A 14,626-nucleotide genomic window follows, 5' to 3' on the forward strand; every position below is an offset into this window, starting at 1 on the left:
GGGAGTGGGGGGGGTAAATGTTTGAGAATCAAACTTGCTTTCATTTCCTTGTTCTTTTTTTGCCTCAGCAACAGGTTTGCTGATTAAACCTTTCAACAACGTCCCTTTAACATTCAGCAGGTTGTTGATGCATTTGTTTTGCCCCTACTAGACATGTTTATTTGTTGTTTAAAGTACTTATGTTAAAGAACCGGTAAGTCATGCGTCATCATTGCATCCCTGGAGTTGGCTCACTGTGTTCCAGTGTGGTGTTCTAGAAAGAGTAGCCATTTCATGCTGTGTTGCCATGCATGTGCCATTGAGGTCAAAACTAAAACTGTTTGAGTAACAAAGCACCAAGACGTTGTCTTTTTTTATATTAGCACTGAGGACCAATTGCCCTGTCGGACCAAGCATAACAAAGCTTTTTATGTAACAAAGCAGTTTCTCTCTTCCCCCTGTCTCTACTGGATCCCCCTCTCCTTTCCTGGCTTGTCTGTATTTTTTTCCTCCCTTGTGACAGCACAAGTGCCAGTCCTGTTGCTCTTTAAGAATATAGTGTTTTGTTTCTGGGCTTTTTATTTTTGGTTGTTCTATTATTATTATTTGAATTGTTATAGTTACGTCTACCTCAGCACCTAATCTTAGCCCAATCTTAGAAGGTGCCCAATTTTTTTTTTCCTGTTTGTTGTCAATTGTACAAATTTTAATTTGCATTAGAGCTTTGCAACGGTCCTTTGTATTTTCCAGCAACATGCTATTTTTTGTAGCACTACTTTCTGGATGTCGTGCTACAGATATTGGCATCAGTTATCTGATGTAGTCTTTCTTTCGGTGTAGGATCAGACACATCTCTTTGTAAGATTTCAGTGTTCTCTGATGGAGTGTGAAAAAAATAAAGAATTTAAAGAGACTGAATGCTGCAGGTTTTCTTCTCAGTGTTGTCACGAAGTAAATTTTGTGCCTTTAATAGTGAAAGAAATTTTTTACATCCTACTAACAGTAGATTGTTTTTGTAGTGGGGTTTTTTTGTATTTTTTTTTTTTATTATTATTATTTATGAGTCTCAAAATAACAATGTTCAGTTGTATTCCTTAAATCTAGAGTTAGAAAAAAAAATAAAAATGGACTTAAGTTTGTCTGGCTTTTTCATGTGTTCAGCTCATAGGAGTTAATGATCCTTTATACAACAAATATTTTGTCATTTATTCACCCTCATGAAGTTCCAAACCTGTATTATGGAACATAAAAGATATAATGCAGAATGTTCAAGCTGCTCTTTTCTGTCAAATGAATGTGAATGGTGAGCACTACTGTAAAAACAAGACTGCGTATAAACATACATTTTAGTTTGTTCTCAAAGTAGAAATAGAATGTTTTATGATGCTCTTTTTGAAGTACGCAAGCTCCTGGTAACCATCCACTTCTGCACAGAAGAGAGAAGTGTGAACATTGGTATAGATTGGTAACTAGATGAGGGAGTAAATGATGATATAAGTCACTTTAAATCACCTAAAAATATATATATAATTTATCTTTGTAAATATATCAGAGCTTAGCCTCAATTCACTATTACATGTGATTTGCTGTTCTTCATTATGCTTAGTTGCTGTTGTTCATTAGAGTCTGTAAACCAGGGTGTGAGGGTTTCATTAACCATTACTAATTAATTAGTCTTATTCAAACATATCTTTATAAAAAAAATAATGTGAGTAGGAAAACCTACTAAATAACCGTTAATGGCATTGTAAATATAGTGCAGTTGGCACCACCTGCAGCTGAGATAATAGCTACCAAGTTTAATATTACAGTATAAGAGAGTAGGGGGGCAAAACAAGACAGCGAGACTGAACTTGATGCGAATACATTATCCAGTGAATCCTTAAGATAGCAAAGTGGAGTTACACACAGGTAAGAGGACAGGTTCTGTGCCTTCACTGCCTGCTCTCATTACTATTCGAAGGGAAATAGACTGAAACAAAAGCAGTCTGCTTCTCTTATATTCTGGGGGGAGACAAGCTGAATACAAACCTCAGTGCTTTAGAGAGTCTGCCTGTGTTCATTACATAGAGCTCTGTGTTAATACCAAGAAACATCTGAGCAAATAATGGCAATTCGCTGCTATGCTAATGCTCCCTCTGGTATTGTATCTGTCTAACACTCTGTGTGTGTGTCTTTGAGTTATGATCCTGTTGAATTATTGTAAACATCTGCCAGTGTTAGGCTAGACACACAGCAAAAGCTCAGCCTAACTGCTGCCATCTTGTGAGTGCCATTTGCCTGTTTATTCTTATTCAACAATTGTCAGATAGAACTGAAAACAAGCACGTTTTGTGATGACAAAGTACGAACATTTTATTCATGTATGATTCCACATATAACACAAATACAACAGGTATATCACAAGGAGCTGTATACAATATAATACAATGTTTTTCCATCACTAGACGTCATTATCGCACTGTTAGTTGGTTTTGGTTTTCTCTGAACACGTTAAAACCGAAGCGAAATTTCACGAACAAAAAAGGTCAAATATTGAGTTGAGTTGATACGTGTCGCTGCCACAGAAGTCAAGTCCCAACTCCCAATCACAGATTCCTATTGAAATGACTAGGTTTAGCACACAAAATTTTGCAGAGCAACAGTAAATGTAGATAGGGTCACATTCCATTGTATAGAGTGCCTTATGCGTCAGAGAAACAAGTGTGCGCAGCCATCTTTAGAATTTTGTCTTTGAACTTCCGTTTATGCGGTAGCTATATATATAGCATTACTTATTAGTTATGTGCATTGTAATGTTCGTTGATGTCAGAAGATTTTAAAACGAGTAAATCATTCAGAAATTCGTACGACCCTTCAGTCCGGAAATACAGACCGGAAGACAGAAGACAATGTGCTGAAAAGGGGCGGGGCTACAAACGGTCTACATTGTCAAGCATAGTGATATACAAAGCACAACTCACAAAGTAAATTTCACCGCAAATGAACCTGCTGCAAGATGTAAATAGAAGCGTTTCTCCTTCAAATGAAATTCGCATGGATTTTGCCCGCAAAAATTCGCCGAACAACAGTAAATGTGACCGCACCTTTACAGTGCACTGGCTAATGAAACGCTGCTATCTCTTTTCACCTTCTAACTATCTTTGGAAATAATGTGCCTCATATAAAGCACACAATGCTTACCTCAGTGTGCTGTGCTAATGAGTCTTTGAATTAGTTCTATCTCTTAAGATGAAACAGATTTTTTTAATGATCGTCTGAGAAAGACAGCAGGGTTCATTTTGTATATTTGCTTTGCAAGGCCTTAGGAAGTAAAGAATCATCAGAGCGACGCTGATGCTGCTGGCACCCAAGACTGCTAGTTTTCGGCTAAGGTCATGTGACCTCCTCTGCATGAATACCTTTTGTGCAGCTAGCAGGGGGTCCCATCTTTGGTTGCTCTTTGACCCAGATATGATCTAATGGACAAGGGAAGTTTAACAGTGAAGGACTGAATGGTGGCCGTGGTCTTCTCAAATCCCTTCGATTGTGTTCCCAGCTAAGCCGTGCCTGCGGGCGCGAGCGGGCCCAGCCACAGCCGGTGGATGACCTCCAGCAGATGAATTTGCAAAACAAGTAACAGCCTACAAATGCCACTTGAAGCCATTTGTTGTGACTGCGTATGGCTTTCAGGAATTACACAGCCAACTTCAGCCGGCCAACATTCCGTTCTTGGTTGATAATGAAATTCCTCTGGCACTGGAATCCTATTGTGTGTGCTCCAAATGCAGACTGTATTTAATATTACAGATACAAGTGAAACTCGGGAGTATGTAATGATGTCCATAACATCAGCAGTTCCTTAAATACATTACATGGCCTTAGAAGCCCTCTGCTGGTCAAAGTTGAGTGCAAACATCCAGGGTCAATGGTTGTGTTGTTGTTGTTGAAATACAATTATGATAATATTGATTTGATAGGCATTTGCTAAGACACGTCAAACTGTTGTTCCTCATAAAACATGAAGTTTGATATCTCTAATTCAGGACTGTTGTGTGCTGGCAGGATGGAGAGATGTAACCGCATTGATTGTATTGGGATCAATGCTCCCATTTACTGTCTAACTGATTTTTTTTTCTTTAATTATGTAGGGTGTCGATGGCATTTATCCAGGCCTGCTGAGTGCATTCCCAGTGAGGGGAAAATCTTTACAATTAGTTCATTTAGTGTCACAGGCAACGACTAATACTCAACCGCCCTTGGGCTGGAAGAGAAGGGAACACAATGGAGACACGGTCAAACATCTTCTCAGGACATAAATACAGACACTTTACAAGATGTTTTCATTCCAACAACAGGGTTGCATATTTTTCGCAGTACTACAGAGTTTATCAGGATAACAGAAATGAAATGGAATGAAGGCTATTCGTTGGTACCTAAAGGATAGATTGTTGTTTCCATGACCACATAAAACTTCAATTATTTGGTTCCAACATAACGTGAATAGGGTTGAAGTAAATATGGTCTAGCGTACAGTACCGTTCAGAAGTTTCAGTATGTTTTTTATGCTTTTGAAAAGAGTTATGCTCTCCATTTATAATCAAAAATACATTAAAAACAGTAATACTGTGAAATATTACCATTTAAAAGAACTGTTATTTTCAAATGTAATTTAGTGCTGTGCTGGCAAAGCTGCATTTTTAGCCATTACTCCAGTCTTCAGTGTCACATGATCCTTCTGAAATCATTCTAATATGCTGACTGGCTTTGGTGCTCAAGAAACATTTCTTGCTGCTTTTGTGAAAACCATGATCATTTTATTTCTTTGAATAGACAGTTAAAAAGAACCACTTTTTAAAAAAAAAATTTAAATCTTTTGTAACATTATAAATGATTTTACTGTCACTTTTGATTGATTTAATGTGTCCTTGCTGAATAAAAGTGCTAATTAAAAAAAATTAGCCTACTGACTTTTGAACGGTAGTTTATGTCAGTGCGATTAATCAAATGCAGGAAGATTTTTTTTCTTAATATTGGAACGCTCAGGCACAATACACTGCTGAAGGTTTTGATTTGCTTTTTCACAGTGAGTTATGTATTTCATATATGTTTTAAAGCTTTGTTTGTCTGTTTGCTGCTTTTTTCTTTTAAGCCTTTTGGAACAATTTCCATCGGCAAAGAAAAAATAACCAAAATATCTTCCCATAATGTATCTAAAATGTGAATTAATCTTTTTTTTTTTTTTTTTTACTTTTTTATGTGTTTTACTATTGTAAAAAGGGAATATCACACTTGCAGTCACCCTGTTGTACTGAATATGAGAAGACTGTGATATTATAACGATCATACTTGTATGTTGTATGCTTTTCAGAGACGGCAGTTTGAAGGGCTTTCATCTGGTAAGAACAGCAGTCTGCAAGTAATAACTCTTGATTTGAAAGCACATTTCTCCTCTATGGTGCTCAAGTTATTCTCTTGTGAGATAACAATCACATTACCAGCACTTAAACTACGTCAAACACTGCATTTATATTAAGCAGTGAGACAGAATTGGCGCCTTCCCTCTGTGACCCACATCAGTGGTCAGACATTCTGCCAGACGGACCACAGTGAGCCTAAAGTGATGCTGTAGGCCAACACGGTGAGCAGGTAGACGCGGAACAGCAGGACGTCCAGCACGTACCCCACCTGCAGCCACTCCTTAGCGATCTCCCTGCTCTCATCCTTCTTCTCCAGGAACTGACGGATGGTGGTGATCTCGCGCAGGATGCCGTCCATGGCGGGAGACCCGCTGTCCCGCGTGGACAGCCCCAAACCAAGGTTTCTCCCGGGGTCTCTGGATCCGTCGCAGCTGTGATGGTTACAGTGGACCGCTTAAAGAATCACAGGTGAATTTCAGAGCTTGTTTCATCTGTGAAAACTGACCGCCTACAGCACATTTGCTAAGCTCCACCCACTTTGGTACTGTTGCAAAGTCAAGCTTTACAGATCATCCTATAGGGATGGATATTTGTTGAATCATTTCTGTGAAGATAATTTAGAAATTATGCAAACACACTGGACTTGCATTATGAAAAGAGAATTCCTTGTCTGATCATTTAGTGCAGGGGGTTCCAAAACTTTTTTTTGTCAGCCAAACCCTGTAGTATATTTACCCCCTGAGGTTTTAAGGTAATATTTCAATAATTTAATGACACATTTACAAGTTCATCATTCTCTGATATTGGTTAATGGTCACATGATATGTATATCTATATATGTATATATCTTGTTTTAACTCCAAGCTATATAAATCTTACTGTTTTAAATTAAATGGTAAATTGTCTTTTTCAGTAACAGACTACATATTAATTCAGTTGCTGCCTTTAATTTGGTCATGGCACTAGGGTTTCAGCAGGATTTCAGTTTTATTTTGTTTAATTGTGTACCCATATTTTTTTATTTTATTTTACATTTGATTTCATTATTAGTATTTCATCAACTCACAAAGTTGTAGTGGATGGCAACAGCTGCTAAGGTAGGATTGGTCAGTAACATATAAGGTGGGAATTGGCAAAGGGTCAGTTACCTGTGTTCATGTTGTTTTCTTTGTAGAGCGGCAGGTCAGATCCCTGCGAGAGGATCGAGCAGAACTTCTTGTTGCGAATGCAGAGCAGCACCGTGGCCTTCTCCAGCACCAGGTGTTTGACCCACTGGGGCACACGAGACTGCAGGTCCTGCTTGTGTACCAGCCTCACGATCAAAACAGACTCGGTCAGACTGATGACCAGCAGCGCCATGCATACCACAAAGTACACGCCTACACTCAAACACACAGACATAACATACGCTTACATCCAATGTTTCCTCTCATTTGTGCTCTTTCTGAGGAAAAACATACTATTACTGGGCAGAAACACAGAATGTATTAGATCTTTGCAGTGCTCACTGTCATTCTTGGCAATGAAAGTCTATAAGAATTAAAAATCAAAATCATACGTCGTCTTCTGTTATACAGTGTTCAAAACTGTTGTATTACACTGTTCAAAAGTTTGGGGTTGGTAAGATTTTTTGAAAGATAACTCTGTCACCAAGGCTGCATTTTTTTTTAAACAAAAATAGCCAAAACAGTAATATGGTAAAATATTATTACAATTGTGTTAATGTTTAAAATGCAATTTATTCTTGTGATGGCAAAGTGACTTTTCAGCAGCCATTACTCCAGTCTTCAGTGTCACATGATCCTTCAGAAATAATTTTAATATGCTGATCTGGTGCTCAAGAAACATTTCTAATTATTATCAATGTTAAAAACAGTTGGTCTGCCTAATATTTTTTTCATGAATAGAAAGTTCAAAAGAACAGCATTTATTTGAAATAGTGTTTTGGAACCTTTTTTTTATGAACAAGTCCCTTTTGATCAATTTTATGCATCCTTACTAAATAAACGTATTAATTTCTTTTTTTATTTTTTTTTCTTGCTGACCCCAAACATTTGAAAGGTGTGTAATAACTGACCTTCTTTTATACAGCAGTAACTAAAGACAGAGAAATATAAATATATATACAATGTGGTCCAAAAGACCTCTGACCAATTAATTTAATAGTTTTTAACAATAGATAGAAGGAAATTCTGATTCTGAAAATGCTGATCATCTACACATAGTCACGTAATCTGTCACAAATTTGCATATTTGATTAGTGCCTTAGAAATAGTGTATAATTTTAAATATTTAACATTCATTTTCTTGTTCAAAATGTTTCTCTGTTGTAAATGTGTCAAAATCCTAAAGCATTTATTCCCTGGTTTAAAGTGGATTTTGAATGCCAGATTTTCATTGTGGTCTCGGACCCAACGGTATATATTTATGCTAACTGTTTCAGCATGATAATATTGCTGAGTTACCCAGAGGTCACGCATAACTGTTATTTTTCTGTATTGTTGTATTCTGTATTTACTTGTTTTGTTGAGTTATATCAGTATATTGCTATAAATTAATATATACAGTATACTGATATACTGAGAACTTGTTTCTCTCAAGATCTTTAAGAAAACAAAAAATAACAATGCATGCCCTCTGTAAGCTTTAGTGTGTTTGAAAGCAGTTTTGCAATCGCATTTGAACTTGAAACCTCTGTAGTGATCTAGGCTGCTCTCCTTATCTCCCAAATTAATCAGCACTGTGTATTTCCGCACAAGCTTCCTCACAGCTGCGGTTCCATATTGAAAATCAATGGACATGTGGATTGACTTCAGTTGAAATACTCAAGAAACGTTTTTTGCCTTCTGACTGCGCAGGAGCAACATCAGAAGTGCAGCCAGCTGAGAGGAAACTGTACTGGATCACACCACTTTCTACAAATAACAAAAACTTTTTTATCTAAGGACATTTAAAAATGTCTAGATGCAGTAGACTAAATTACATGTCACCTTTGACACACAATAATAAGCTTCCTTGATCAGGAGATAAAGAATGATTGAGTGATTTTTTTTTTAATGCATCAGGTCTTGTTCTATGAATCAGAAAGACCTCATTACCAATGAGAGGGGTCCCTATGGCAGTCGCTGGTAGAGTGTCAGAGACGATGATGAGAAAGACGGAATAGCCCAAGAGCAGGGTGATCTTGAAGGATACTCTCTCTCCGCTGTCTGGGGGCAGGTAGAATCCAATGATGTCCATCACCATCAGGAATACACTGGGCAACAAGAGGTTGACTGTATAGAACAGAGGTCTGCGTCGGATCACAACCTGGTGATAAATGAAAGAGATGTCTTTCGTCATTGCAATAATGTTGATCTTTCTCACTTTGTATTTATTTCACTTGGGCACTAATTTAAAACTGCTTTCCAAAAGAAATGTGACCAGACATTTGGACCATGTGCATTTAGTGGTGCACTACTATTCAAACGTTTGGGGTCAAAAATGTTCTCTTAAATACTATTTAAAATGTAATTTTTCCTGTGATGACAATGCTGAATTTTCAGTCTTTACTCCAGTCTTCAGTGTCACATGATCCTTCAGAAATCATTCTAATATGCTGATCTGGCATATTAAGATTTCTTATTATTATCAATGTTGAAAAACAGTTATGCTGCTTACTGTTTTTATAGAAACTGATGAATAGAGAGCTCAAATAGAACACCATTTACTTTAAATAGAAATCATTTGTAACATTATAAAAGTTTACTGTCACTTTTTGATGAGTTTGTAGAGTAAATTGTTCATGTGTTTTAAGACCTGGAAGTGTTGGAACACATTTTGTTCTGCAACTGTAGATGTTGATGTAATATTGCTATGTTTATCTGCTAATAAATATTGATCTGTAGCTCATTTTTAATTGGTTAAATTGTTGCGATTATAGCTCACTGTTAGACAACACTCCTCTAAACAATAATACAAAGCTAATGCAATTATGTTTAATAAAGTCAGTAAGACTTCTGTCAGTCCTGACTGCAAAAAAGCTTTTTGTGTGTATCCCTGACATTTTTCATTTGCAAACGCTAATGTGTGCCATGGCTTAATTTGGCATTATTATGTTACTCACATGGAACTTCATTTCAGCATAGTAATCATCATTATCTATGCTGAACTCTTTGTATGTGGAGAGGACGTGAAGCAGCTCCCATTCTCCCTGGTTCATGAACACACTCTTGTCATTCATTACTTCCTCGGGGGTTCTCATTAGTGTGATGTTGATGTCTTTAGCTACGGGATGAGATAAGGTTAAAGGTCAGTTCATTCGGCTTTCAGGAAAAGGTATGTTGTTTCTTTTTCTTGTGCTTGAATCATTTCTGCAATGCTAAATGTCCTTGGCATCCTTATTTCTGCTGTAAATGTGTTTTGGAAAAAGAACTTTTTGCTTGTCTGTATTTTAATAAGCTTTCATGCTTCAGTTTCATAAATGATTTAAGATCACATCTCTTCAAATCCTTTTAGACTTGGATTCTGTGTGTAGGAGGTACATTTAGTCACTGATGACACTGAATGATCTCTCTTCGCGCTTACTGAAATGTGTGTACTTACTTGTGTGCAGCCAGCTCTGGAAAGTCAGGCTACATTTTTGGACATCATAAGGAAAGTTGTAGATGTTGAGGGAGCAGGCGGTCACCACTTGGATAGGCTTATAGTTTCGAACAAGCCCAGTATGGCCTACATAGACGTAAGGTATCTCTGGAGACTTTCCTACATCCACGCTGCAGAGGACAGAGAGAGGGAGCAAGCAGGCAAAAGGGTTCAGCTAAAAAAAACAAGTTTAGATAAAACAAATCAACAAAAATCTGGTGAATATCCATAATGGTGCAATCTTCTTTAAAGATAATAAAGGATAGGCTACTGCTGTGAAGAGCATAGCCTACTGAAATAGTTCAAAATAATTCTATAATTAACGTTTCAACTATCTCATTATGTCAAGTCTACTCACAATTCATTGATAAGAATATCTGGAACCCAGATGTTGGCAGTGAGAATGGAAATCTGTTTAACGTCATCAAATTCTTCGGGATCCCACACAAGGAACTCATCCGTCCATTGCTTTTGAGGTGAGAGAAATGTGAAGTACGAAAAATGCACACTGTAAAAACTATCAAGTCTCATTAGCCTTAATTAAGTACAGCAAGTAACTGTTCTTGTTTAAATTGGAGACGTAAAGTATTGCAAGCCCTTTTAGCTTAAAATATTCCAAGCGTTACTCGTCATAATTGTATTTTTACTAGTAACAATTCAATTAGAGAGTTCTACAATAAAATTCTTACTAGTAACAATGCCAATTAGAGAGCGCTATAATTCCATTCTTACTAGTAAGGATTACAATTAGAGAGCTCTACAATTAAATTCTTACTAGTAACAATGCCAGTTAGAGAGCTCTCTAATTCAGTTCTTACTAGTAACAACTGAATTCGAGAGCTCTTTAATTCAATTAGAGAGCTCTCTAATTCAATTGTTACTAGTAAGAATTTCAATTACAGAGCTCTCTAATTCAATTTTTACTAGTAAGAATTCCAATTAGAGAGCTCTCTAATTCAATTACAGAGCTCTGCAATTAAGCATATCTGTAATTTGTTTTTTTTACTAGTAAAAATTTAATCAGAGCTCTGTAATTGCATTTTTACTTGTAAGAATTAAATTAGAGAGCTCTGTGATTAAAAAATGAATGGAAGTCAATGGAAACATATGACTAGTAAAACTTCATTTGTAGAGCTTTCTAATTGAAATTATTACTAGTAAGAACTGAATTAGAGAGCTCTGTAACTGGAATTCTTACTAGTAATAACTGAATTGGAGAGCTCTATAATCATAATTGTTACTAGTAAGAACTGAATTAGAGAACTCTCTAATTCAGTTATTACTAGTAAGAATGCAATTGCAGAGCTCTCTACGCAGTAAAAAAAGACACACAAATGTTCGTCTAGAGTAATTTCTTCTTATTAGTATGAACTGGATCATCGAAGGTCAGAAGCAAAGACATTGGTTAATAGAATGGGATTAAATACATAAAGGATATTTGTGTTATTTAACATTTAATCATTGCAGGTTTGCGTCATATTCTGAGTTGCATTATTTTTATTCATTTTGAGGAATACTGAATCTGAGTGGGGTTTTTTTTGTGAGTGAGATGAATGAATGCGTATTCATATTTATTTTAGAACTACAGTAACGTCTGATTTCTCTCAACATGGGGACAGGAGAGCTGTCAATCAATAAATTGGAGGAAAAAAAAGTAACTTGCATTACTCATTTGAAAAAGTAACTCAGATATTCTCTTGTAAATTAAAAAGTAATGCGTTACTTTACTAGTTACGTGAAAAAAGTAATCTGATTACGTCACTCGCGTTACTTGTAATGCGTTACCCCCAACACTGGTTACTAGTAAAAATACAATTACGACGAGTAACACTGGGATTATTTTAAGATAAAACGGCTTGCCATAGTAAAGAACAAACGAATTTCTTCAGGAAGCGGACTACACTGGTCATGCTGTATGTTTTTGATCCACTAAAACCGGCTCTAGAGAGTCATTCATTCGGAAATCAAACGACGCTCTTTGCTGTTTACATTTATGATTCACTAAGAAGAATCATAAATTTGAATCATTTGTTTTGCATTCAAACTACACTAATTTTGCTGATACAGAATATAAGAACCGGTGTAGTGCCGAAATTTGCACCCTGCCAGATTATGCACCCCCTAGTATTGGTAGGTTTAGGGTTAGGTGTGGGGGAGGGGTTAGGATTAGGGGTGGGTTTGGGATTAGGTAATCAGGTAGCGATTTCAACGAGGTGGTGCGTAATCTGGCAGGGGTTCGGGAATCGGACAATACACTCATCGCGTTGTGTAATACACTAAAAATGATCTGCTCATAAGAGTCAATCGAAGTACACTGCTCGCGCTACAAGTTGTTGATTCACAAAAACACCCACCTCAAAAGAGTACTGTACGTTTTTGATTCAATCAAAAATAACTGGCTCACAAGTCATTCATTCGGCAACCGGACTGCATCGTTCGCGCTGCACGTTCTTGATTCACTAAAGACCCAGCTCATAAGAGTCATTCGGGAATCGGATCACTGGTTGTGGTGTACTTTCAGAAGCAGTGTTGCGGTTGTAGTACGTTAAACACAGTCACTCGCTTTATGATGCTGCCGGTTATTTAATATTAAATATTAAATAAATCTAGTATTTTCCACCAACATACCTGTCTGTACCACACATATGTTGTCAAGACCTGGTTCTTCTCATCCTGTGTTGCACAGGAATAAGTACAAAAGAATAAATGCAAAAAAAAGTCTTAATCAACAGACAGTTAGTTTACATATTTAATAGACTTTTGAGACCTCTACCCACCACATTAAGAATCGCATAAACCATTAGGTCAATAGCCACCGTCGTTGACTGCCTCCAGTCGCGCACTGGTCGAACTCCTTTCTTATATCCGGCACTTAAAAACTCATTTAGTCGAACCAGAGTGGCATTGGCGAATCGCCCAGTGTTATTGCTCAGCTTCTTCACTACACCGAGACAAAAGAATAGCCACTTATCACTTTTACTTCATTCAACTTCAGCTTCAGCATTTCAAGTTTAAGCTATCAGATACACGTGAAAGCATATTAATTCATAGCAATATACTGATATATTCAAAACCTGCAGAGCTGTCTACAAAGACAGCATTTTGTGGCATCAGAATGCACCTGTTACGGCCAAAAATGCTGTCTACATTGGCAGCTCGCTAGGTTTTGAGAAACAGTCCTCGAGTCTTGAGGTCATTTAATGTGAAAGTGCAGCACTTGTTTGTTTGAAAGCTCAAACGCAAGTTGTTCTTATAACCAAAGTCAAAAATGAAGTATAAGAAAATTTACCTGAGCAAGTCACCACCGCCCCATACATGCAAACGCAGAGAGCTGTCCAGAGTGCTGAACATTTCATTGTGCTGAGCTGTTTGGCGTTGCTCTGGGTTCTTCTCGCAGGCTTCTAGCCTGGGGCTGCTTCCCTCCAGTGATGCACCCTGAGCTCCATTAGTTATCTCTGAGCTTTCCATAAGCGCTCATTCTGTCATTACGGCACTTAGTCCATCCTCCCTCCTCTATATGATCATCCCACAGCTTAGGCAGGTCCAAAGCATTTCAGCTTGTCCCAAGAGACACAACGGAGAGAATGAACTATTTAAGCATTACAAGCATTGTTCACTCTTGAAACGTTAACAGACAGAGTACTATTTCTTATAAACATTGTACAGTACAATTATTTTGTAAACAGCATCTTTTATTAGGCCTAATTCTCACGTTAAGAATGGAGCATGGAGGCAATGGGGTATTTATTTGTTACATATTTTAAATATAACAGGATAAGCAACATAAACATTGTCAAATGTTTTCTGAATTGGTAATACTTGTGTTTTTCCCCTCACACTAACTCTGAAGTGGGCGGTGTATGAATTAGAGTTACCTTTGACATTTCATGGGTCATATTTCACCACCAAGTTCAAGTCAATTTCCATGAGCACTTAGACTACTACGTTAAACTGTGATCTAATACTTCACCCAGCCATGATGAGACTTAATTAGCCCAGCAATAGGCAGGTGATTAGATTTGCGTCAGGAAAATATTATCAGAATTTTGATGAGGAATTGAATTAGGTGTTTTTTTTTCTGACTTAACTGGCAGCCCTGAGAAGCGACGTAATGAAAATGTACTATAATGATAGTGATGTGAAGGTGATTGTGGTTTATTTTTCGGTAAGGAAACTGGAGCTTAATATACAGGATGATAATGTTACAGTACAGGGAGGGGCATATAAACGGTCATTCTCATTATATGTGATTCTTCAAAGAATGTTCTTTAATCTGGCCCTTAAAATCACTTTTGTTTTTGTAAACATATGTAGTAAACTGATTCAGACATATTAAATCATGTTTCATGTTTGAATTTAATAAAACCAGTTAATTTAGTTAAAAGAGGACTTTGATTACCTACTAAAACAGTTTTGCAATAGCATGATTAACCGTTTTATTTATTCAGGACGTATATATATAATAAAATATTTGTTTTAAGTTTTAGCAGAACAAAATCACAAAACAATACAAATTATTTTGCAAAACACTTTATTTGAGCATGTTTATAATCAACAGTATAAATGATTTTAATGTTGATTGCATGAACTTCCTTTACACATAAAAAAAAATGTCAAAACAGTTA

General features: G+C 36.8%; 1 protein-coding gene across 1 annotated transcript; it reads right to left on the reverse strand.

The window, feature by feature from the left end:
• Window positions 1-5,524: 5,524 nt before the first annotated feature.
• LOC107703474 (5-hydroxytryptamine receptor 3A-like) lies at window positions 5,525-13,357 on the reverse strand. The gene is made up of 9 exons (XM_016506088.1): window positions 13,291-13,357; window positions 12,779-12,942; window positions 12,630-12,674; window positions 10,360-10,469; window positions 9,963-10,132; window positions 9,484-9,644; window positions 8,477-8,687; window positions 6,527-6,757; window positions 5,525-5,831 (listed from the first exon to the last, which is right to left on the reverse strand). Exons 1-9 carry the CDS (start codon window positions 13,355-13,357, stop codon window positions 5,542-5,544), a joined length of 1,449 nt encoding a protein of 482 aa, XP_016361574.1. The 3' UTR covers window positions 5,525-5,541.
• Window positions 13,358-14,626: the final 1,269 nt, after the last annotated feature.

Source organism: Sinocyclocheilus anshuiensis, unplaced genomic scaffold, assembly GCF_001515605.1.
Source record: "Sinocyclocheilus anshuiensis isolate Anshui unplaced genomic scaffold, SAMN03320099.WGS_v1.1 scaffold330, whole genome shotgun sequence".
Classification (NCBI taxonomy): Eukaryota; Metazoa; Chordata; class Actinopteri; order Cypriniformes; family Cyprinidae; genus Sinocyclocheilus; species Sinocyclocheilus anshuiensis.